Source organism: Neodiprion pinetum, chromosome 1, assembly GCF_021155775.2.
Source record: "Neodiprion pinetum isolate iyNeoPine1 chromosome 1, iyNeoPine1.2, whole genome shotgun sequence".
NCBI classification, from domain to species: Eukaryota; Metazoa; Arthropoda; class Insecta; order Hymenoptera; family Diprionidae; genus Neodiprion; species Neodiprion pinetum.
Genome location: NC_060232.1, coordinates 30,921,121 through 30,946,582, shown reverse-complemented (window position 1 = coordinate 30,946,582; position 25,462 = coordinate 30,921,121). Strand labels below are relative to the sequence as shown.

At 36.5% G+C, this 25,462-nt stretch overlaps 4 protein-coding genes and 2 long non-coding RNA genes across 13 annotated transcripts; 4 read left to right on the top strand and 2 right to left on the bottom strand.

Moving 5' to 3' along the window:
• The first annotated feature begins 55 nt into the window (after positions 1 to 55).
• Positions 56 to 2,962, top strand: LOC124214976 (dnaJ protein homolog 1). 2 transcript variants are annotated; one of them, XM_046617804.2, is made up of 2 exons: positions 56 to 196; positions 1,243 to 2,962. In XM_046617804.2, the coding sequence occupies exon 2, from the start codon at positions 1,254 to 1,256 to the stop codon at positions 2,328 to 2,330; it is 1,077 nt and encodes a 358-aa protein (XP_046473760.1). In that variant the 5' UTR covers positions 56 to 196; positions 1,243 to 1,253; the 3' UTR covers positions 2,331 to 2,962. The 2 variants fall into 2 exon arrangements, with proteins under 2 accessions (XP_046473760.1, XP_046473768.1); XM_046617812.1 differs by lacking the exon at positions 56 to 196 and adding an exon at positions 767 to 785.
• On the bottom strand, positions 2,666 to 6,422 carry stl (stall). Its single transcript, XM_046617586.2, has 4 exons — positions 6,291 to 6,422; positions 5,861 to 6,073; positions 4,862 to 5,646; positions 2,666 to 4,670 (listed from the first exon to the last, which is right to left on the bottom strand). The coding sequence occupies exons 1-4, from the start codon at positions 6,408 to 6,410 to the stop codon at positions 3,437 to 3,439; spliced, it is 2,352 nt and encodes a 783-aa protein (XP_046473542.1). The 5' UTR covers positions 6,411 to 6,422; the 3' UTR covers positions 2,666 to 3,436.
• Positions 3,839 to 7,780, top strand: LOC138190997 (uncharacterized). The gene is made up of 3 exons (XR_011177191.1): positions 3,839 to 3,978; positions 4,068 to 4,303; positions 6,302 to 7,780. It is a non-coding gene; the product is annotated as an uncharacterized lncRNA (long non-coding RNA).
• gpp (DOT1 like histone lysine methyltransferase grappa) lies at positions 7,139 to 21,329 on the bottom strand. 5 transcript variants are annotated; one of them, XM_046617467.2, is made up of 12 exons: positions 20,720 to 21,329; positions 18,702 to 18,881; positions 17,337 to 17,663; positions 16,990 to 17,257; positions 16,219 to 16,909; positions 15,665 to 16,136; positions 14,835 to 15,443; positions 14,204 to 14,718; positions 13,697 to 13,945; positions 13,051 to 13,286; positions 11,998 to 12,068; positions 10,163 to 10,414 (listed from the first exon to the last, which is right to left on the bottom strand). In XM_046617467.2, the coding sequence occupies exons 1-12, from the start codon at positions 20,795 to 20,797 to the stop codon at positions 10,310 to 10,312; spliced, it is 3,801 nt and encodes a 1,266-aa protein (XP_046473423.1). In that variant the 5' UTR covers positions 20,798 to 21,329; the 3' UTR covers positions 10,163 to 10,309. The 5 variants fall into 5 exon arrangements, 3 of the variants coding, with proteins under 3 accessions (XP_046473404.1, XP_046473413.1, XP_046473423.1); XR_006882208.2 differs by having other exon boundaries at positions 10,349 to 10,414; positions 11,998 to 12,081; XR_006882209.2 differs by having other exon boundaries at positions 10,351 to 10,414; positions 11,998 to 12,149.
• LOC138190999 (uncharacterized) lies at positions 19,913 to 20,815 on the top strand. 2 transcript variants are annotated; one of them, XR_011177193.1, is made up of 2 exons: positions 19,913 to 20,013; positions 20,562 to 20,815. It is a non-coding gene; the product is annotated as an uncharacterized lncRNA (long non-coding RNA). The 2 variants fall into 2 exon arrangements; XR_011177192.1 differs by lacking the exon at positions 19,913 to 20,013 and adding an exon at positions 20,121 to 20,217.
• Positions 21,330 to 21,807: 478 nt separating the features above from the next.
• On the top strand, positions 21,808 to 25,452 carry PSR (bifunctional arginine demethylase and lysyl-hydroxylase PSR). 2 transcript variants are annotated; one of them, XM_046617740.2, is made up of 6 exons: positions 21,808 to 22,251; positions 22,484 to 22,689; positions 23,422 to 23,704; positions 23,955 to 24,310; positions 24,847 to 25,079; positions 25,295 to 25,452. In XM_046617740.2, exons 1-6 carry the CDS (start codon positions 22,179 to 22,181, stop codon positions 25,317 to 25,319), a joined length of 1,176 nt encoding a protein of 391 aa, XP_046473696.1. In that variant the 5' UTR covers positions 21,808 to 22,178; the 3' UTR covers positions 25,320 to 25,452. The 2 variants fall into 2 exon arrangements, with proteins under 2 accessions (XP_046473696.1, XP_046473687.1); XM_046617731.2 differs by having other exon boundaries at positions 25,292 to 25,452.
• Positions 25,453 to 25,462: the final 10 nt, after the last annotated feature.

Below are 25,462 nucleotides of genomic sequence, written 5' to 3'. Positions count from 1 at the left end.
TCCGGAAAGTACTAGACGAACGTTTGTATATATGGGCTGCGCAACCTACGCCATACTTTAGTGCATCACAAGACGTGAAACGTACGCTACGAGAGTAACGTTTAATACGTGTTGGAGTTTATTAAGCAGTTTAGTGATTCAAGTGTATTTGGATATATAACAGACCCACGACAACTAGTATAAAATAATCCCCAAAGTGAGTAGTTCAAATGAGTATATTGTCTGCGTAGGATTTTAAATCAGAATCTGAAATTGAAAATAGCTCCGCATTTATCTCCATCATGTAGATATACGCGACGCGAAATTTAGAAGTCTGCGATGATCGTGCATATACGAGAATGGCAATGGGAGTGATTCTCAATCCACTTCGATCGTTGAGTTTATTTTTGAGTTGTTTGGAATTGCTACACTGTTCGATGCTATAGGTTTCATCATATCCAGAAATAGACCGTCTAATACGTGGGTGTGTAGGGCCCGCTGTCCCCTCTGTGGCCTGTATGTAGTGTATCGTCTGTAGCAAAGCACATCGAATGACCGTGTAAACTGTTTTTAAAAATATCTGTTAATTCAACGTACCGTTATCACCATACGTTTCATGTAAAAGTTACGCACTGTAGTCAGTAGTTCCAAAGTTTGAAAACGTACCGAATTTTTAATTTGTTGCCTTTTTTAATCTTCGCCCTCCGTATTAATAACTCTCATCTTTGGCTACAGCTGCTACAAATTCTTATTGAGAAAATAGCCTTGATTGTACGAAGTTTTGGTACCAACGTCGTAAATCCGAGGTCGTAATTTCATTCAATTGAACATTTCACTTTCTGTAAGTTTTAACTCTTTATAAGGATCTGAAGACACTATGACATTGGACTAGTAACGTTCAAATCAACTCGATAATATTTATACTTCTATTTTCATTCTTCATCACTGGTTAGATCTTTCGCATATCGGATCCTATTTTCATTCTTCATCACTGGTTAGATCTTTCGCATATCGGATCCTATTTGCAATTAATTTATTTTGACGTGTGTTGTTTTCGTTTTCGTAACAGTCCTACTGTTTTATTGATTGGGTATTTACTCTTGGTTGGAGTGTCACTCGCCACTTGTGATTATGACATGGATCATTAGAGATCATTACACTAAGAATTCGAGATTGGAGTTTTTTTCCACTATTTTACTGTAGGTTTAAATTCAATTTATTTCAAATTCACATGGTTAATTTACATTGATTAATTTGTTGCAGGATCACAAGCAATGGGAAAAGACTACTATAAGATGCTAGGGATTGCCCGGGGAGCAAGCGATGATGAAATTAAGAAAGCATACCGTAAATTGGCTTTGAAATATCACCCTGATAAGAATAAAAATTCGGGTGCTGAAGAAAAATTCAAAGAAATAGCTGAGGCCTACGAAGTTTTATCTGACAAAAAGAAGCGAGATATCTTTGACAAGTATGGAGAAGAAGGTTTGAAGGGAGGATCTTCAGGAGGATCTTCTTCCGGTCCCAACGACCCTGGATTTACTTCATATACTTTCCATGGGGATCCAAGAGCTACATTTGCACAATTCTTCGGGTCGGCCTCACCATTTCAGACATTCTTCGATTTTGGTGGTCAAGGAAGCAATCGTATATTTGGTTTTCATGATGACGACATGGACGTGGATGACCCCTTTCATTTAGGAATGGGTCCAGCGAGACCTGGCGGGCCAGGAGGGGCATTTAGATCTCATTCTTTCAACTTCGCTGGCTCAAACGCTAATAGAGGAGGCAGTAAGGATCGGGCACAGGATCCACCTATAGAACATGACCTCTATGTCACCTTGGAAGACATCACCAGGGGATGTACAAAGAAGATGAAAATATCGAGGAGGGTAGTCCAAGCTGATGGTTCGGTTAAAAAAGAAGATAAAGTACTAACAATCAACGTTAAACCAGGATGGAAAGCCGGGACAAAGATAACTTTCCAGAAAGAAGGTGATCAAGGACGCGGCAAAGTACCTGCAGACATCGTATTTATTATCAGAGACAAACCACATCCTCTGTTCAGGAGAGAGGGCAGTGATGTCAGATATACATGCAAATTATCTTTGAAACAAGCCTTGTGCGGCACGGTTATTGAAGTTCCAACGCTATCTGGGGAGAAGATTACACTGAATTTGTCAAGGGAAATAGTGAAGCCTAATTTGGTAAAGAGAATCCAAGGCCATGGGTTACCTTTCCCTAAAGAGCCTTCGCGTAAAGGAGATCTGTTAGTGGCATTTGACATCAAATTCCCTGAAACATTAACGCAAAGTGCCAAGGACATACTTTATGACACTTTACCCAATTGATCAAATTGTGATGGTCAATGATTTAAATGAGCAAACAAGTAACCATCCTGTTGTGTAACCCCGTAATCGATCGATCCTAGAGATTATAGAGACTCTTTGTACGTTCCAGTACAATATGTATCGAAGATCTAGCATATTCATGTTCGTCTAGGAAACCCTAGATCGGTAATCTTGTCCACGGCAAGCTTACTTCAAATTTAAAAACAGGCTCAGTCAAAATCAAGTATTTAATATTAGATGAAATGTTCCTTGATCCAAGCCTGTAAAAATGTTCTCTTTACCTCATCATTTGACGATCAGCTTCTGTAAAGTGAAACTAGGATTTTGAAACAGGCGAGCGTGTCGTGCTAGGCGCTAAGTTATGTGATTACGTTGCGATTGTGATTACACATATGGTGTACGAGTCTGTATTTACTATGCTATTTATGTAATTATACTGTGTTCGTACTGTGGAACTGTTGGTATGTATGAATGCATGCGAATGTGGGTGAATGTGAATAATTACAATAATTTCAAATGCGATATTACAAATATAAACTGCTCCATGCTGTTGATACATAAATGTCGAACAGCTAACCCCTGTAAATGAATAAAAGATATCTATTTGTAATAATAAAACGATTAATATTCTTTACTTATAATTCTAATTATTTTTCTTGTAAGTTCTAATTTTAAAGTTGGTTAATTATTTGTACACTAAATAAAAAAATATGTCAAGTTATTTGATATGCATGTGTTCCCATATTTTGATTTTATAATTCTTATACTGAGCTTACAGCGTGGTGTCAGTATCTCTGCTTAAAGTTTTGCTATATGAAGGTGTGCCTGTCGGTGAGGATAGCAGCGAGACACTCCTAAAATAGTCAGCAACAACGGTGACGTCATCCGCCTACCATTCAAAACGCCCCTCACCTCTGTCCCCCCAACTCAGCACTCACACTGTGCCACAGATATTTACGTATTGGGAAGCTGTACCTTAATATATATTCCTGTATCTGTTCGTTTATTAGGCTCGCTTTACATACATTCATCGGACATGGAGGATAATAATAGCAATAAATTAAATAAAAATAGGTGGAGGTCGGTAGTTGAGGTATCTGGTCCACTCAGTTGGCTGCAGAGAACATTGTGTCGAGGTCGAGCAGTTTTGGAGCACAAGGCTCAGAGACTTGTGCTTCTAAAATTTCTTCTTTGACAGGTTGTGGCAGTTCAATGTAATCCTTGACTGTCCAGCCACCTTCGTCCAGAGGCATAGCTGTACTAGGTGATAATGTTGTTAGCAGGGGTAAACCATCTGATCCAAGACTCAAATACTTCATCATCTGCTCTGGAACTATCTGATTGCCAGGACGAGCATTCTGTGGTCCTAAGTTTAGATCTTCTTCCATGTTATTTTTAATCAATCCTTTCGCAAAGCGAAAACTAGCTGGTAAACAGTGGTGTTGACGACAGTAATAATTCTCACCCTGTTCAGTGTGACACCACGTTCCATCTGGAAAATATGGGTCAAGACCAATATCGTTCAGTTCTATACGTGGAGTATAATAAGAGCTATCCCCATTGCGGCGACAAAATATTGCGCAAGCCATCCATGGTCTTTCAGGTTCATGAGGAGCCTGTAATCCACTACCTTGGCTGTCTAGCTCTGGTAATCGTTCGCTAAATTTCTTACATCTCATTGTTCCATATTCTGTTGTACTTTTCCGCTTTTTCTTGCACAGCATTTCATCTTTGCAGAGCGTAACGTCATAACCAAGTCCTTCACAGCCTGCTAATGTATTTTGTGGAAGAGGATTGTTACACAGTCGTCGTCTAGTTTGGGCTCCTTTCGCTCCTGCTATGCAGCCACTATGACACGATTCTTCAGTCCATGCACTCCAACCTCCTTTTTGTATGACTGTATTCCCTGTTGTGGAAGAAATTTGCAACTTTGGAAGACATTCACCGCCACGACATTCTTTTCCCTTTGCGCAGTAAGTTCCATCTAATGCTGGGCCAGCAAAATAATATCCACTTCGATGTGGAGTCTTGCATTGCAAAGATTGACAAGCTTGAGATAATGTGACAACAATTGCGTCATTATCCCTTAAAAGAACTTCACATTGCTTTTTTGCGTTCCAATCTCGGCCAGGTAAACCAAGATATTTGGCATGATCCAAGCTTTTGTCATAGTTTGATTGCGCTTCATCCAAGAGACAAGTTTTGGTATCAATAAGTTTTCGTGCAACGTCACGACTGCATTCAGACCAAATAGTTTCTCCTTGAGTACCCCGGCTAGGTGACATAATATAGCCATCCCTTGGGCATGGGTTTCCCGTCGAATCGTGGTGCATTCCCAAGCTTTCAACCAAGTAATAACATTTAATCAACATGTGTGTGACAAAAAAATGAAATATTTTCAACGGAATCAAAGGACTAGAATAAATGACATAGAATAATTTTTACAAAATACAAGTCACAACTATTAATGAATAATACTTTAAGAATACAAGAGATTGCGGTAAATACATGATGACATCTAGTCTACTAACTTGTGTCCGATTTCATGAGCAGCGATGTAAACTGAAGTAAATCCGGCAGAAGGATAAGGCTTTCCAAATACGTTCGTAGTACCCAATTCAGCGATTACACATGCATATTGGTCAAGACAAATACCACCAACTGTAGCTAAACCCATTGTTACTCCGCTCTTCTTGCCACCTTCTATGGCATAAAAATCTAGCCCAGATACGTAAAGACCCATATCCCAATGATTTGGATTTTTATCTCCAGATGGATTGTTGATTTTAGCATAATCGCAAAATGAATCTAGAAGTTGGTTCCTTTCACCATTGTGATGTGGTAATTCAGACGGCTGCCTCTGCATCAAATCTAGACGAACAAGTGCTAGATCGATTTTAGAACCTAAAGTGGGATGGTGATAAAGTGCTTGAACTCCATTTATGTAAGCCAATAACATATCTCGCATTTTCTCCTCGTCTTTATCCATAAATGGTGAAAAAAGCCTGTATGCGGGTTCATCGAAAAATACTGCCAATTCCAATGTTAAGGATTTGCCGTTTCCTCTCCTTGGTCTAGAGAACAAATTGTAATCCAACGCTATGTCATTATTGAAATTTGAAAGTATGGTAGGCCTATCCGGAATATCCTTGTGTAGTGCTATACGAGATGATATAGTAGCTCTTCTGACAAGATGTGGTTCTTTCAATATTTCCCCAGAACGGCCTTTGATGAGATGATCATTGGATAACCATGAATTATCTCTGCGTAAAGGTGTTATCTCGAGCGTAACATTCTCCAAAAAGATTAATCCATGCTATTTAAAAACAAATTTTCTGTAATTAGATTTTGGGGTAGATTGAATATTTATCGGAGCAAGAATAAACTGGAATACACACGAATACTTGGATCACCAATAATTAATCAATGTTAACAAATAATACAGTCAACATATAGTCATATACGTTTACCTGCTATACCATAATAAATATTATGACTTATAATGCTCTAGTCCAAAATTAAATACATACCATAGTACGGTGGTGACAAACACTGATGGCTGCAGAAATCAAATTATCTTGATGAAGATAATGACAGGGCGATGGTGTACTCAATTCTGGTACTTCTTTCAATACTTTGTCCACACCATGTCTCCAAATTCGGAAGCTTGGTGCCAAAAGTTTATCATTCTTGCGTAATGTTAATTCCAATTTTCTTCCAAATACTGTGAAAGTTATAGGAACCTAGCAAGCATCATTTACCGTTAATTTCAATTCTTTGCTAGATGTGTGTACAATAAGTTATCGGGAGTAATAATAATAATAAAGGTACCTAACTATGGTATTCTTTCGCGTATCATTACGCTATTAAAAAAAATTAACATTCTAATTATACAGGTAAAAAGCAATCTCAAAATTACGAAATGTTATGATTTTTTTTACATATGTAGAGATCTCCCACCTTATTTTCAGAGTACGAATTCCAAACTGGTAACAGAATAACTTCTACGTCTTCTGAAATATTTTCTCCAAATGCAGTTGTGAACAAACTAAATAACAGGAAACTGTATCCAAGGATCATCTTGCTCAGTGTTGATTTCAAGTTCAAGTGTCCTAATAGAAGACAGTGCTACATATTTATGTGGAATTATGGCAAGCCCGTAGCAGTAATCATTGTCATGGTGACTGCTACGATGCAAAATGCATGCTGGTGCCTCCATTAATGGCACGTTGACCCCAAGTTATAAATAAGCATCTCGTTCTATAAATTTCCTGTAATTTACATTCAATTTAAAGGTGATAATGACGATTACTAACGTTTTCTATTAAATTTTTTTCGTTTGGCATACATATTAGTTCTTGCTAAATAGTTTTTGATTAACTTTGAATTTGGATACAACTTGTAGTCAAGAAGTAGTTCAACATTTTCGAAGCGACTAGCTCAATTATTTTAGATTACCGAAAACGTTCTTAAAATTTGTGGAAGAATTTTGCATTGTATTTTGAAAATTTGTTTGTCAATATCTAATGCACCTGCTCGTTTTTTTCTCTCGAACGCTTATCACCACATGATTATACCTATAACACGTAAAATGCACACACTTTATTATACAAGCTGCCGTATAGGTAGAATAACGGTATACTTATTGATATGTTTCTATTTTATTCACCCGCACAGAGTGTATGGTGTCTGTGAAAGTGAATAATGTCGCCGATAACAAACAAGAGAGCGTGCATATGGGAGCTCTATCCACGAGCAGACAATTCTGACCGTGGGTAATTTTTTTAAAAAATAACTACCATTTAAAGTATCGTAATATTAACGTCAAAATAAATTATAATTGAAAATAATTCTTTGATGCGAAAACATGGTGATTTTTAACACAGTTATATCAATTAACAGTTTGTTAAATCAATTGAAAGTAGGCTTATGACAATATGTGTAAATTCTTTCGGAGTCTCACCTATAGAATATGCAAGTGAATCATACAGCATTGTACGAATAAACTTTGCATCAAATATTAGTAGTGTCTCGTACAAGAATGCTTAGACTGCACAGTAAAGATGAATAACTATTAATAGGTGTATATATTTTTTTTTTAAATATGATATATTAACATGAAAAGACATGGAGGGTAAAAAAGAAGTAACATTTTGCTTGTTACAAAAACCTTAGTATTAAAATATTCCAATAAAAACAATAAATAATAATCATGATCAATAGTAATAAAATTAATCAATAGATTCGGCAGTGTATGTAACATGCTACAGTCGGTAGGTGACTACATTACAATAACTATATGTACTGTTGTATAGGGGTTATTAAATAATCATTCGTTAATTTACAGTTATGCATTACAAATGAAGCGCTTTTTACATTCGTAGGAAATAACCAAATTCTTTTTTTTTCTTATCACACTACTTACAATTACATTGCCTCATTGAAATCACTGGGTATCTCAAAAATCATTTTACTTCATCCTTCAAGTTTTAGTGATATCTCACTGGTTTTTCTACTTTAATCTCACTAACTTGTACAGAAAAATGTGTGAAAAAATAACTCTTGCGAGCAATAAATATGGATTTGAGTGGTAAAATGAACAGTGTCAAAAGTTGATATGCCAATAACTATAGTACATTATATGAACATGAAGAGATGATACCAGGGAATTTTACATAATCGAATAATTGCAACAATACATGTTCTGTATATTGTAATTTTCATTGCATTATAGAAAATTTATGTTTCTTATGTTCGTACTCATTGTTAGATCAAATTCATGAACAACTAGTTTCATCGATTCGAATTATAAGATGCCTGCTATGTTATTAAAATTAAGGACATCAACAGAAATCTATGGATTAATAATAACTAATAATCGTAGCAGTTTATTTCAATGTTATATTCGTTTGGCTCATAGAAACCTACCACGTTAAAAAATCACATGTGCCAACTATATCAACACATCAGTGTCGTATATAGAATTTTTGAATTTATCAATAATCTTTAAAATGAAATAAGTTTTTACTATGAGCTCCACAATGGTGTGAATGTTAGTTGAAGTTGTCGGTGCTAAATTTAAAAAGTTAGTTTGTGATTTGTACCAGGGATTGTGTTTACATGTACATTAAAAAATGATTTATGAAGTCAAGTCTTAGAATGATAAATTTCTTTACATTTAGGTTGGGTTTCTATTTGGAATAAATCCGTATATTAGAGCGTTCTTTGTTTTACGAAATTTGATTTTCACATCAGCTATATCATCAGTAGACATCTTTTGGTGCAGTTCATAAAAAAAAGAACATGAATGCAAATTGATTCATACTCAAGAAGCCCTCACCAGAAATTCAAATTTCTGACAAGTTCTACTTGTGCCTATCGGACCTGGTTTTATGCCAGACAAATTTTAATTTATGAAGCCAGACCATTCATCCAAACAGCCTATTAACTTTGAAGCGGGAAAAAAAATTATTGGCAACAGAGGGATCACAAAACCGCAGCAGAAAAATTGCCCCACTGAAAATAGAATATCTTCTTGTCAGTAACCATTAACTGGATACGCTTGATTTAGAACCATTGACAAAGATAAAAATGTATAAACTCTCAGCTTGCATACCATCGTCAAAGGTAAATAAACATTTTTCATCCTGAGAGGGGAAGAAATTTATTTTTCGTCTGACTGATAACAAAGTTCTGTGCCATTTTTTTTTTCGTTGAGCAGCTTTAAATTATCGGACTTTCTTAGAATTACCAAATTTTTATCGATCTGTGATCACCCTGGGCTTACTAGGAACTATAAGTGTAGTGACATTGGTTGATACAAACGGTAAAATGAAAAAAAAAAGTTGCTCATCAATGACTGTTGGACCTTGGAAGTAAGTGTAACTCATTTGGATAATGGGATATTTAATCTAAATATTAACCCTTACATGGCACCCTGGGGTGGAATCGACCCCACGCCAAGTTCAATAGTCTATAGATCCCTTCATAAATTCGTAAATTTTATCCACAATTAACAATGGAATATTCTTGGAAAAAAATTATCTGCCAAAAAAACTAATATCTGAAGGGTACTTTAGAAGTTCTTCAAGACATTAGGTTAAATGTTATTTTAACTAGGCAATGATTACTGAGATGGGGGTCAGATTGACCCATACTTCCCATTGCCACATACTTCTTACCCGTGAGGTGTCCCACGTAAGGGTTAAAGATAGATTACTATCACACTCCATCGTTAACTTATGTCTTTATATGAATATCTTCCAAATTAACATAGTTAAGGCAGTTTGAAAATTATAACAATATGATGCCACAATAGACCTAAAATACTTAATAACTTCTATGTGATTTATCTATTTGGAAAAAAAAGAGAAAAATAAAAACAGTACGAAAAGTTGATTATTTTCTACTAAATACAATGATTTGATTAAATCGCAAGAAAAATTTTGACACACAGACCCAATTCAAAGTTCAGCTTGACATTTACCAACAAGGATCACCCTCAAATGCATTAATCTAAAATTAAAAAATCTAACAGGTTGACTTTGAGTAGAATATTTTCAAGAAGTCAATCTAAATCTGCATAGTTGATCACGGACTGTTATTGTAGAAAGCACTTCAGTTATAACAGGTGGGCTGATAGGGGGTGGGTTAGGACTGATCACCATTAGGGGGCCATTGCCCAGAATTATGCCAGTCCCAGTCTTTTCCTTTGGGACGAAACTTACTTGTCCCCCCTGAATTATTCCAATCTCTGTGGAAAAACTTTTTTTTAAAGTGATGCCGTTCAGGATCAGGTTGCTGTCGCTGGTATTTGAGAGGGACCGAAGAAATATTGCTATTAGTCGGAGGATTTGGAGGACGTGGACTTGTCGGTGAAGGTGTCCGTGGAGGGCCAAGAGCCTCATCAGGAGAGGGAACTATAGGTGGGGGACCAGTAACTGTACTATCGGACCCCAAACCGCTGTCTGGGCTGGTATTTACTCCTTCGGTGGACCTCCTACGCTTGTCCAATTCAGTGGAGGCGAATGCAACCAATCTGTCGAACCCTGAGGTGATTCGGTCCTGCCAATCAGCTTCTCCATCTGTAAGGTGAACCTAGCTCAACCACTGAAATCTAGCTTGGATTGATGATGATGCTTCATATTTTCATAAAAATAAGCCAATCCAATTCAGTACCACCACCTTTCAAGCTTGATCCCGCAAAGTTTGCTTAAGGGACAACACCACTGTGACGGTTTCAAAAAATCGATTTTTTGAAAACCATTTAAAAAAATCTAACATACTTTTAAGATTAAGATGCCGTTGGACCCAGGTCGAAAAATAATTATTTTCGTAGATATTGAATATTTTGTGGAACGGTGCAGCGCTGCGTCGGTCTCAACGCAAAAGTTGAAACAATTTGGGCCGATGATTATCCCCAACGTCTCCAGAACTTTCATGAGGCTTCTCAGGCCATCATTGAACACTAATACCGCGATATCGGTTGCAATATCAACGATTTTTTTCCCTCCGGAGTGGGACAAATTAACAAATCTAAAACTTTAAACGCGTTTTTTACGAAACCACTTTTTTGACTGTGGCACGCAGCAAAACTCGAGCAATTTTTATCCGATCGACTTCAAATTTTTATTATATGAATGAAAATAGATTATCTAATGAACTACATAGGATTTTTTCGATATCTCAATAATAATAAAAGTTATAGCCTGTTTCAATGAGAAATTTTGCTCAAAAATCATTCTTTAATTTCAAAAGCGTGCCTATTTTTTAAAAATCAATTTTTTTCCCAATCCCCATGTACTTCACTTCAAAATGTCATACTATTAACGAAAACACTGCGAATTTTGTTTTAAGTCGACGTTGAAGAGTTTTGCTGCGTGCCGCAAACCACTGCGGAGACAACAGCACCTGACGCGAGAGCTTCCCCAGCGCCACCATGCGACGTGAAAAATATGTAAATAATGTTTTTTGAAAAATTAATAAACAAGAAAACGCAAAAAAATTTTTTCGAATATCTCTTATTTTTCCGATAAAAAAAAATTGTCGAAAAATGTAAAAAAAACAGGGGGTCACAGTGGTGTTGTCCCTTAATCCTTGCCTGCCCCCATTGTAATTAAGTAGAAGCTTAGCTTCCCATGCATTATCTATATATTCAGGTAATATACATAAGATTATTTTATTTGTCGTGATCTTTTCGGGCCAGCAGCGTTTCATAGCTTCTTTGGAAAAGTAGAATTCATATTAATATGTCCAGGTTTTAGTAGTTATAAGTACCTTTGTTGGCGCATTATTATGAATGTTTGACCATTCTTTAAGAAAATTTTGTGAAATCGGAGTAACAGACTTCACATATTTATTATTTTCAGATATTGCAAATGCTGCACTTGCAAATAATGTTTACATATACTGAGTTTAACTATAGTCTGACTGCGGTACTGCTAATTGCATATATTATTAACTTAATTTATGAGAACTGGACATACTAACTCAATCGCAATGGCTTATTTTCATGCAAATATGAATGAAGAAATACCATAAGAAGTACTAAATAACTATCACGTGTGCTAAAGCTGAGTGCAATAAACAGTAAATGCAAGAAATAAGAGACAAGTACTGAAAATGTAATAATAAAGGTTTGGAACAACCCCTGCGGGAGACAACTCACCGGTGACCACGCACCAACCCAAAGGCAGCCATTCTTTCTGATTTCTCCCTCTGTTCTGTGCGTCTCAATCTCTAACAAAACAAGCTTCAGGGGTTGTGAGTGAGATCGAGTGTGTGACAGACAGAGCTAACCAACATACAGCTACAGTGCATCTAACAAATACATCAAACATCAACAAAAATAAATATAAATAAAGATCAGATACCAGCTCCATAAGTAATTTTTTGGTACGGTCAAATGTACGTAATAAGTCCAAATCGTAAGTACGCAAAAATGTAGAACGATGCATAGCAGAAAGGAAATACAATTCAGTCTACCAAGATTAGAGCAGAAGGTTTAGTAATGACCAATGAGTTATTAAAACAACAGATCAATAATGATAAAAATACCCTTATATAAATTACATTAAACAGGTGAGCTTCGCGAAATTGGCATCTAAATAAATTTGCGGGATGAGAATGCGTACTCAACCAACCCAGAATGTAATACAGTTGGTCTAAATTGCGATAAAAACGTTGAAATGTTAAATAATCGATTGCTTTTTTATTCTTTTGATCTGTTGCTTCAAGGTTAATTTACATACAAGGTATCCCAAAATCTTATAGCGTGCACTTCGGTGTCAACTTTTTGATAATTTTTCATTTCATGAGATCCGAAAATTTATTAACAACAATAGTTCTTACTACTGGCATCATTTATAGAAACTTTAGCTAGCCTTGAATGTATAATAAGAAAAGTGAGCACGAAAAAAATATTTCTGCTGCATTATTTAAATGTAAAAAAAATAATCATAAAATAATTAAATGTAAATTTCATATTGAAATGCTGTAATATTAATAAATAGGAACAGTCGTTTGGTACATGCTTTTATTACTCCAGCACATTTATTGACAAGAAGCAGGCTTCATTTTAGAATTATGTTAAATATCAGTCATTACACAGTCTTCACTGTGTTTGCAGCAACGACTGGGACACCATGTACAATCAAAATCTGTGTGAGGTCAAGACGTCAGGTCTATCTCAAGACAATTTCATTTCAATAAGTTTACTCACCATCATCCCCTGCTGCATTTCTTTGCCTCTGTGTTGTCATTTGTGGTTCATCAACCAGAGGTGTAGACGTATTAGAATGAGGTTCCAACAACGGGCTCAGAGGAGCACCACTTGTGCTTACAGATGAAATTGGTGTTTCAGTTTTGATCGATACTACCGAATGTGACTGCGACAGTGCAGCGCTGCCATTACTACTGCTATTTCCACTTGCGTAACGTGGGTAAGGTTGATACCTACTGACAGAAGTATGCTACTTCCAAATACATGTATACATATTTTTCAATGACTATTGCACAGTGATAACCTTTGTAGGTAATCACTCGTAAGTTCATTTTGTATCACAGATTAAAATAACAACCAATTACCGTATTGTGCCGACTATAAGCCAAGGTTTTTTTGTCGTTAAGAACACCCGCCAAAATCGTTCTCGTCTTATATGCGGACCCATCTTATATGCGGGTAATTAAGAAAAACACCTTGATATACTATCAGAATTGGGGGTCGGCTTATACTCGGAAAAATACGGTATAATATTCTGCAATTGTAAGACGGCCATTTTTTTTTTTTTTTTGCAAGCATGCTTAAATAAAAATATAATTGGGTCTTGGCAATAGTTAGTGAAACGACAGGATGAAAAGTAATATACCTTCGACTGCTAACAACAGTTGGTTCACTTTTAACACTACTAGTGGTGGTATTGTGGTTATTCAGTATCCGCGCATGCAGAGAAGCAGCCAACCCCTCCACAGGCAGCAATTCTCCATTGGTAGCTGCTTGAGACGATTGGATTGGGAGAGAAGGGTGTGACTGTGTGGGGACTTGGGATGGATTGTCAGTAAAGTAAGACTCATGGTAAGGCTTGATATCTGCTCTGGGAAGCTGGACTGGCGTATACCTATAAAAAGAAATAGACACTCTCTGATAATCGAGCAATGTAAAATCATTAAATTCATGATACAACTAAAATTCTCTTCACTACAAAACGAATAAATTGGAACGCAAATTAATTTTGGAATTTGAAATTTGGGGTAAGATTTTTTTTAAATGTCAATATTTGAGTTATGCAATACTTCAGTTTTTTTACAAGTTCAAAATTTTTAGTACTAGTTTAAAATTGGATCAAACAGATTGCGTATGGTAAGCAAATACTCACCTCTGAGGTTGCGTGGTGGGGGTGTATAATACGGATGACCGTGTGGCAGTAATAGAGGTAGAACTAGTAGTTGGAGTCGGAGTAGGAGCGTAGCTGGCAACATGTGCCAAAGTTGCTAGTCCTGCATCACCTTCGGCACTTGCGGGTCTACTAATTGGAGAATAGACTGCTTCTGCTCGGGCCATAACGCTCATGTCGACCGCAGCATTAATAATAGTTTGATTTGATATCTCAAGTGTTCGCTCAATCTCTCCACTCACTAGATCGCCAATTGTCCGTGTGCCAAGCATTCCTCCACCAGCCCCTCCATTGCTGCCGCCACCACCTCCTCCTCCGGCTCCTCCTCCTCCCCCTCCGCCAGTTGTACCTCCATTTCCTACTCCTGTTCCTCTGGTGATTCGATCATCGTGTGTAGATTGTCGAGTATCGATCACAGATCTTTCTGATGTGGTTAAATGAGAGGACAGTCGCTCCTGAGACAGATGTCTTCGAAGTGCCAACTTTGCCGGAGAAACCTAAGATATGTATCATTATGGGCACAGATTTGAATATTAAATAAAACATGTAATATTGCACCAGCAATGAATCCATTGAATCTTTCTTTTTAAGTTGATTTAACGTAAAATCTTACCTGTGTGTAATCAGGAGTAGTGACATTCTGTGGCAGTGCAACACGTTTTCTCTCTGGCTCAGCTTGCTGCTGCATCTGTTGTACTTGAAGCTGTAACTGTTTACTTCTATTCTGCTGATCCTCGTTTAGAACACTTGTAATGATACTTTTCAATCTATCTTCAAAATTAGCTACTCTCGGAGGTTCTTGGGCTTTGTTACACGAATCTCTGACATTAACTTGAGATTGCATGGAAGCAGAGGGAGAAGAGAAGCTGAGAGTAGCTTGAGGCAGTCTTGCCCTGGCAGTGGGTGCTGTAGTTGTACTTGGTCTATTTGGTATTCTACCAGCTTCTATTTGTCTCCCTGTTTCTAAGATTTTTTGGGCTAAAATTTCAGGATTATTCTCCTGAATCTTCGCTATATCAGGAACATCAGGCCATTCCTGGGACCTAGATCGTCCTTCTCTACTTTTCCGTGATGATCCAGTCTTGTTTTGTAGTGGTTCGTGCTGATTTTGTTGATGTTTGGATCCAACCACTTCTCGCTGCTGCTGTTGAATTATCGGTGCTGATGGTTTCTCATTACTCGCACGCTCTAGCACACTCAATTCATGTTGTAGTTTTGACACCTGAAGAGAACGAGAATATGATACATGTATTGCTATATATAATTAAGAATTTCATTTTCATATTAATTACCAGATATATGAAAGTCAAGTATTCTGTTTGAATTCGTAAGAGTCCAAAGACCAAGTCTTTTTAACATATTTGGGATAAAAATATTACGGAAACTGCACAAAAGGAATAGTTACAAATATTATAGGTAATGAATCTAAGAAACTTAAAGTACCTGGGAATGCAGCCTCTTGCGCTGCGATAATGTGGTTGAAATTTCTTTCAAAATATAGTCTTGCGTGAGAGATTGTGGTGGATTTGAAACACTATTGGTGTTGGTATGATTATTGTACTTTTCTTGCAGCTCCTGATGCCTTATAGCTGTGAGTCTAGACTGTTCAGCCTCCATAGATGACACTTGGGCTTGAAGCTTACTCGCTTTGGCTTGTAATTGCTTATGTCTCATGACAATCTCCTTGGCCTTAGCTAACAAATCACCAGGTGATGTAGCATTTATTCCTAATTCTGTCATCCGAGCTTTTAATAATGCTACGCTGTCATCAATCAATACTTTTATCTGTTTTTCAAGCTGTGCAGCTCTTGATTGCAGTTTTGAATTTCTTTCTCGTTCTTTCGCAATGTCTGTATTTACTGATACTCGGTATGTTGGTGTTCTCATCGATTCTAACATTGCCATAAATTGGTCCCTGAAGACAGAAATGATTTGAAATAGCTAAAAATCATTATTTAATCTTGAATGCTCTTAACTGAAGTTATCAAAACACATACCTATAAAGATCGAGAAGAATCTGAAGAGCATAAGGGGTGGCAGAAGGGGCTGCAGGTATACTGAGTTCTTCATGAACAGAGGTAGAATGTGGCTGAAGAGCAAGAGAAAGGGAAGAAAGGTGTTGATCGACACATCCAGGTGCCGGAGGTGGTTTTTTTCCAAGTGCTTGAGGCGATGTACTAAGCAGTGTTTGGCTGTGTAGTAAATCTAATCCCGAAATATTGATAGCCTTTTTAGGTTTAGTTTTCTTTACGCCTCTACCTCTTTGTCGACCTCTTGGTGGAGGCCTGGAGACTCCATTGGTGGCTTTTCGATTTAATTTTCTACCAAGCTTAGAAGGCTGTCGGCGATTCTTTATACTATTTTCTTCTAAATCAGAATCACTGTTTGTACCTAACTGTTCAGAGTGATTAGGGCTGTCAAGTTGCCTAGAAAGATCTCTTTTGGCTCTGTCACCCCTCTCACCACCTCTACTTGATGTTCTACTACTATTGCTGGCAGTGATGCTTATCACAGAATCAGAGTGTTCCATGTCAATTGCCCCTGTCTTGTTATTCTTCAGTCGATGAAAATATCTCTCTAGTTTTGTTCTATCAATAACATGGAGATAATACGACACAGGTTTACCAGTCCATGACACAGATCCTTTCAAGGGTGACATCTCTGACACATGCATTATTGTTCCTATATCTAAAAATTTATTTTCATCAAGACATGAATATAAAATTATATACATTATATTTCTTAGGTTTGAGAAATATAATACCTACCACTAAGATTACGATCGGTAATGCGAAAGTTTAACGGGCAAAAAGACTTTGATGAAACAATCCTTGCTCCATCTCTCAAGTCAGCGAACCGCTCTTTTAACTGGTGATCTACAGTCGGACCAAAAGCAAAATTGTTTACAAAAACTATTGTGGCTCCTGTTATACTCTCACGGTGTTCATCAGCAAGAAAGTCTCCTTTAACCAACCGATACTCTCCGCATCGCTTACCATACCAGCTTAACCACTTGCGAAAATTATACTCCATGCTCTGAATAAAATTAATAAAATGTTATACGTCACGCTGGAAATTCTGTAGTTGAACAATAAATTTTGCCTCTTTAACATACCTGTGCATATTTGGATGGTACATCGGCTCTTTCGACACCAATGCAAATTTTACATGCGGTAGCAGCAGCCATTTGAAGAACTACCTGACCAACTCCAGAACCTAGGTCAACAAATACGTCGTCGTCGGTAACATCAATTTGATCAATCATTTGGCAGACAAGTTCATAACTCGTTTCTCCATAGACTTCTGGCGAAAAGGGTTCATACTGATTTAATTTGTCTGGCTCCACTACCGCTTGATTATACGTCTGCTGAAGTACATGACGAAGCAGGCCTCTGCTAGGTCTTTTATTCAGTCGTTGCATTGGCAGACTAGTACCTTTTTCCTGGAAATAGGAAATGTGAGTATGTTGTCTTTAACCAGAATTAATCTATAAGTCTAGAATATGAATATATTAGTTGATGATAATTGTACTAAAGTAATACATTTGTTACTGTTTTCTCAGGATTGTTTTATAATAACTCTAGTAAAAGTACAAAAATCAGCAACCGGGAAGCAATTAAGATGGTGAGTGGCAATAGTTCATATGGGTTAGTTACGTTAGTGATTCTGTTGAAGGATGTTCCGAAAAAAATAATAACATAAGCAATTCAATACCAAGGTATAAGCATAATTTATGTAAAACCAAGAACAGTTTATCCTAAAACACCTTTACTAGTACATATACAGTCAAATCCTGATTTAAGTTCGCATTCTGAGGGTTTTTATTTGAGTTCCTTGAGCAAAAAGTTATACGTTCTACTTACAGATTTACAATCCACTTAGCCTGTAACTTAAAGAGATACGTTAAAAGTTTGATATAAATCTGCATTATACTATAAATCCCTGGAATCTTGTTGACTTGCAGTATTGCTATATAACTCATTTTGCAGGCTAGAATAACGTTGTAACAGTGCAAAATATAAGCTCACAAAATAGGTGCAAAATTGACACGAGATGCACGTTTACGAATAGGTAAATATAGAATCCATGATAACTGGAACAGCCTTGCTCAACGAATTGAGTTTATACTTGGGGTATTTCCGAGGTTTGTTATAAGATTGATATACGTCTGCTTTCAACAATTTTACATAATAAAGAAAATTGGATTACGCTAGCATAGACTTTAAATACATTGTTTATTATTATATTGTAATGTATATGGTGGATAATAAATTTAGTTAATGGTGAGAGTTACGGTGATTCCTCATTCCAAGTTATTTAGCAATCGGTTCAAGTTCTTACTATAGGTAGATTATATAGTTTGTTGAAAGTATATTTACAGATTCCTCACTTTAGAACACAAATAGCTTATTCTCCAGAGAAACATTAAATGGGGATTTTTCTGTTTAAAATTATCTTTTGAACAACATATAGGACTTACCAACTGAACCCGACTATCGATAGCTCTGTTAAATTTGTCGCATAAATTTTTCATGCTCTCAAAATTATGCATATCATAGTTACAGAGAATATTATTTTCCAGAGGAATTTTCAAGTCGGGTAGATCCTCGCAAACCCATCGCATTGTTTCCACAACATCAACGGCTCCATCGTGTCGATCCTGTAACAACAAGCATTGAAGTTAATAATACGTCATATAAGAAAATAAAAGTAGTGAATGAATGGCAAGCAAGGAGTTATTAACTTACAAATTAGATGATAAGCGATTGCAAAATTCTAATAGTTTCTAGCGGTTCCTAATCATTGATGAATAATAGTTCCTAATCATTTGTGTCAATTAAATTTTATGCGATTTTAACCAATTTCGGATGACTTCAATTTCAAAGATATTCAGTAATCTTGAGCTACTTCCATTGTGATTTTGACAGATTTCAAGCAATTTTCAGCAATTTCAACTTATTTTCAGATTATTTCTTGGGAGTCGCTTCACTTAAAGTGGTTTGCAATTACAAGAATCGCATCTCAATGGCAAGTATAGAAATATAACCGTGACAATGTTTGAAAGTGCTTGTTCAGCAAATTTTGTTACAAATTTGTAATAGCAAATCAACCAGCATTTTTTTCAACTACATACAGCATGTGGGAAAATAGAAAAATTTCCATTTATTGATCTTGTATAGCTGTTAAAGCTAAATTCAACAAATACTAAAATTGTTTTTCAACTCTTACAATTAGTAAACATGAGAATTCAGTACTGTCACTAAATTTTATAAGGCTCTTAGAAATGAATTTATTTATTGTAGGTATTGATTGTCCCCTTGGCACTGTTATCTGTCATATTTTCTGTTGACTCCAATCTTATGCCTCATTCCTTATTAGTTTCACACAGGAAATTTCTTTTTCCTTACTTAGTCACAGAATTTCGCAGACTTATTTACATAGGATTCTACTTATATTTTTCAAGAGGTAAACTACACCATGACTGGAGACAAAATTCTCAGTAAACTTCATGAATGTCACAAAACAATAAACAGAAAAATTCATGCCGGATTTAAACTGAGTTTTATTCGACACCAATCACACAGTGAGTATCTTTATAATTAGATCTGAAAAGTAGTACAGAAATTCGTCATAATGTTATTATAATAGTGAACCCTTGCTCGATTAATTCCATATTACACAAACATGATTAATGTTGATTATTAACTCTCATAATAATTCAAAACAGCTTTGACTGTATAACAGTAACATTATAAAACTCATCACGTGATGGCAGTTGAAGTTAAAGCTCTGTAAGTACTTGAATTTCAATGTGTGAGACTGACCTACATTCACTTCACTTGTTTATAAATGCATGTGCATATCATGGCTAATATAAAAGTTATAGTCTGTAATACATGAAAAATACATCAACGCCATTACAAAGACATCCATAATGAACACTGTTGCTAAATCTGAATTATAGATGAGTGCAGGATGTTAAGAATAATAGGCATGTAAGTTACATTTGCCTTTTGTCAATGGTATCAAAAATAATGCCATAAATAATTGATGTAGATGAAAAGATTTACCAGGTAGTAAAAAAAAAGCACATTCATCTAAATAAACTCTTTGTTAAACTTCTAACCTATGTAACAAAGATAAGCTACAAACAAACAAGTCGACTCGAAATCATAGAATAAGTTGACGATACGGTTGCACCGAATGAACTGATTTGAAAAGTTTCGTAAATGGTTTGGGAATTGAAAAATTAATTAAAAGCATAAGCCATATCGATAGATCAGATAATTAGGTGACAGGTGTACAGGTTAATAATAACGTAGTTTATTTGTGGTTATAGATACGAGATTCATGCAAGTGAAGAAAGTATTTCATGAAGAAAAGTGCAGAGTAAGACACTACATTCCGAATTAAAATGACGCATGGTATGTCGTATGAGTATTGTTTTCTCGTACAACAATGAGGTAATCCTCATTTACCGCACGTATAGGTACTTACTGATCCTGACCCAGAGGTAAGAGGCCACTGATAGATAATGGGTTCAGCTCCAGCCGGAGAATGCAACCGTAATTCCATTTTTTTAACAGAGTAAGGCTGATCGTGTAAAAATGCTTCGTACGTGACGTAACCGCCCAGAGTCCCGTTGGCGCGCGAGCACTAGGACACCAACACCACGTAGAAGACGCTCGCGGAGCCTCTCCGCTTCTCGACTTCTTTCCCGTACATTAAGAAGGCCGATGACGAGCAACGCTTGGCGCGTGCAAACGCACGGGTAATACGTGGAATTGCGAATCGCATGCAATTCCGATTAGCGGAGAGGACACGGAAAATAAACTACTCGGCTCAGATCAGAGCACGGCCGCGCGACGGAAAACACAAGTGGAACGGAGCGGAGTGAAGTGCGTTGGGGGGGGATGACGACATCAAAACATGGCGTCATGCCTTCCCGTCCGTCGTCCGACCGACCGATCGTGTGTCTTTCTTCTCTTTCTCCCCAGGTTCACAGCTCCGGCCCCCTTCTCACTCTTTCTCTCTCTCCCGCGCCAGTGCACTCACGTCTCTCCGCATTGGTAGCGGTGTTCTCTCTTTTCTGGACGACGACCCATTTGGATTCGTAGTCTAGGCACTAGGTATAAGCCAGCTTCTACGCATGCGGGACTTGACGAGAATCCGAGAAAACGAATCGTGTTCTGGAGGCAAGCCCCAGCGCGGCTGAACCTCACGATCAGCGCTAATTTTGTACTCGAGTTAATTGATACGAAATGTAATGTATGATAAAAAACTGAAGTTTATCTCAGTATATTTCAGATTTGCAATTATTATTATCAGTTATCTTTTATATATACAATAATAATGTATGGGTAGCTATGGGTTTCTCGCCCTTTAAAGAGGGGGCAAAAAATTCGAGCTTCATTGTGAACTATTTCTTAACCTCGGCCGCCTGTCAATTATAGATGAAAAAGCTCAGCTGTCCCAAACTCCCAACTGCAGGGAGACGATTCGACACGGAACCCATTGCATGGCTCTTGTCACGTAGGCACGTCACTACTAGTGTCATCTCCCAGGTAATCCCCCAAGCTGCTGGATTTTGCCTGAATTCGTAATTTCATATTTTACCATCGAAACACAAAACGTAGTATTTATTTTAACAAATTTAAATCAGGACAATGTACCGTTTTAGTAAGTTCATCGGTTATTTGGTTATACTACGGGCAGCAATTACTACATTAGAAATGTAATTACTGCTGCTGCAATCCTGCTAAACATGCAAGCATTGACTGTGGTTGACTGAAAAAGAACTGATTACGGGACGAAAAAAATTCGCACCTCGCGGAAAATATGCGCACTATTCAAGTTACGGTATCACTCCGTGACGTGTGCCTGTGTGTTCCTTAAAAATTATATTTGTAAATATATTTTTAATAAGTTAAATTAGTAAATTAGTATATCACACGAGATGTCGGAAGAGCTCAAGCTAGATCACCGAGCCAAAAAACGTATTAAAGAAGTGAAGCGAAAAGCTAGACCAGGTATGCCTCATAACCTCATTTATAACCTATTCGGTAACGCGATAGAGGCGTGTAGAGGATTTAAACTCCAATTCAGTGATTTTCAAACATTTTAGTCCGTTAAGATCTTCGTTTTATTTCCCATTAATCTCCCAATGCCCAATTTGTCGGTATCAAGTAACAAGTTTGCACCAAAAAAAGTTTTGCCGAGTCATTTTTAATATATAATTCATACAAATATTTTTCTGCATAGAACTTGGCGACAAAATCGCCTGGTCGCAGCATGGTTATCATAAAAAGTTTGCTACCTTTTGGGAATTTACTGATAATGTTGATCGTATTGATGAGAGGTCGGTGACTCCGGCCGAGTTTATTGAAAAGTATGAAAAGCCTTACAAACCTGTAGTGATACGAGAAACTCAGTGTGATTGGAAAGCCCAACACAAATGGACTGTTGAGGTAAATTTAGCATGCATTTATATCTCGGTATTTCTCATAATATCAGGGCTGGGAACAAGTAGCTGTTTTTACATTTTATTCATTTAAGAATTTCTCACCTGAACCACTTGTAATAACTGTGTCGCATTCGTTGGACCTTCGTTTAAGAATTCATTCAAACATTCTCATCCATATTATTTCTAGTCTCCATGAAAATTGTTAAATTTTATGTGGTAGGTTTTATCTGTGATTTTGAGGCTGAAATTAGTAAGGTTAACATAACGAAAGATTTAAATAAAAACCATTGTATTGCAACTTTAAACTAACTCAAGGAGTAGAATTCACAAAATAAAAGTTTGTTAAGGAAATATTACGGTTTATTGAATATTAGGGTACTCTAAGGTTGTAATCTAGTTTTTTTTAAAGAGCATCATTACAGTTATATTACAACCTTGGTTATGATGAAACGAAAGTTTAAATCTTTCTATTACTTTAATTACCACGTGATGAGTAATCTATATGCATGCCGTTTGAAGAGCTTTTTACAGTAAAAAAAACTTATTATTTTGGAAACAGTTTCTTACTTGTTACCAGCCTAGTGTGCACAATATTTTAATCTCACAGCTTACAATTAGAGTATCAATTATTTTGGTAAATACTGACTTTTGGTCCGTATATTCTTTGTATCTAAGATAATTATGTATAATTAAAATTATTGACATGCATTGATCTAAGATTTATGTTGACAAGTAGAGGCTTACAAAGAAATATCGGAATCAGAAATTCAAATGCGGAGAAGACAATGAAGGGTACAGTGTGAAAATGAAGATGAAATACTATGTCCGATACATGTTGAATAACGAAGATGACTCGCCACTCTATATCTTTGATAGTTCATTTGGAGAACATCCACGGCGTAGAAAATTACTAGAAGATTACTCAATACCATTATATTTCCAAGACGACCTTTTCCAGCATGCCGGAGAGCATCGACGACCACCTTATCGATGGTTTGTTATGGGACCTGCAAGATCAGGTGTGAATGAAATGAAACTCAGAACACTGGCAGATTAGAAGTTATTAAACATTCAGCAACATTGCTAATCAATTTTTTTTTTCAGTATTTAACTTAAGTTACCTAGAAGTATGTAGTACAAACTTTCAATATCAGTCCATTAGTTCTGACGTCCTTGTATTGTTTATGCACCAACATATGTGATCTGTAAAAGTTTCGAAGCTATCCTAAGGTGAATAAGTTTCTGGTGTAATTTTAATATATTTGTTAGGCACTGGTATCCACATAGATCCTCTGGGGACTAGTGCTTGGAACGCCTTAATTTCAGGCCACAAACGGTGGTGTCTATTTCCCACTCACACTCCTCGTGAACTTCTTAAAGTTAGCGCAATGGAAGGTGGGAAGCAAAGGGATGAAGCTATCACCTGGTTTGCTACCATTTATCCACGAACCAAACTACCCACGTGGCCAAAAGATTGCCAACCGACTGAAATATTACAAGGGCCGGGAGATACTGTATTTGTTCCAGGCGGATGGTGGCACGTAGTATTGAATCTTGACAATACAATAGCAGTAACACAAAATTTTTGCTCTCGAACAAACTTCCCCATCGTATGGCATAAGACGGTAAGTTTTAACTTTATGGAATTTTTCATTTAACTTTCATTTATTCATTTATTCAATTTTCTGAGTAGGAAGGAAAACAAACATGGTCGTGACACGCGCTGTCTATATTATTAAATATAGAATAGTATCACAACAAGTCGTATATCTTAAAAAGCTCTTGATAACTTATTTATAATGCCTCAATTTTGTTAGACTTTCACAAGTTCCATGTTAATTTTTATTAACTGAACATTGGGGGGTCAAAATACCGTGACTGTCAACTTCAATACCATACAGATAATTGGAAATGCATAATGTCTAAATTGCATTTGAATCATGAATTGTATTTACGTATCTCTAAAATAGATTTTTCTTAATTCAAAGTTTGGTTTTGCTATAATTACAAATGCTCGAAATTCCTTTTTAAGTATGGATAAAGCTGAGTTAGGCATAACTTTAAGGATTCTATTGTATCAGAGCATCGAAGTTACTATTCTGTTTGTGCAATCTCAACATTTCAAATTTCATCGAATTTTTCCTCCGATATTTGCTGTTAGGTAAGAGGGAGACCTAAACTTTCACGCAAATGGCAAAGAGTACTTCGTGTAAAAGAACCAGACTTAGGAGCATTAGCTGATACTATTGATATAAAAGAAGATACAGGAGTAGCGAGTGATTCTTCAAGTGGATCTTCTAGTAGTTCTTCTAGCAGTAGTAGCAGTAGCCAATCGGAAGACAGTGCTGATGATAGTGGCCAAGAATCACTTACCGCACACAAAAAAAAGAAGCGGTACTTATACCACATTAATTTTTTTCTCTTTTCTAATTTTTATGAATATTAATTTGTAATATGCAAATTCAAATTCTATTGTTACGTCATATTAGTTATTCCTGTTTCAGACATATTCATTATATCATGTCTCAAGTGCCAAGTTTGAAATACCCAGTTGCTGAAATTTAGGTAGGAATATAAACAGTAAACCTTACTATTATTAATTTCAGAAGAAAACTAAACAGCTGCCAACCCTGACAATATCGTATCCTTGGGATCTCCAGAGACCTCAGACTGTACAGTATTATACAGCAATTATTGTTTGTACCAAGAGTAAATATTGTAATTAATACTACCATATCCCTGTTCATAATAAAATAAATGCTAGATAATACCAAAAC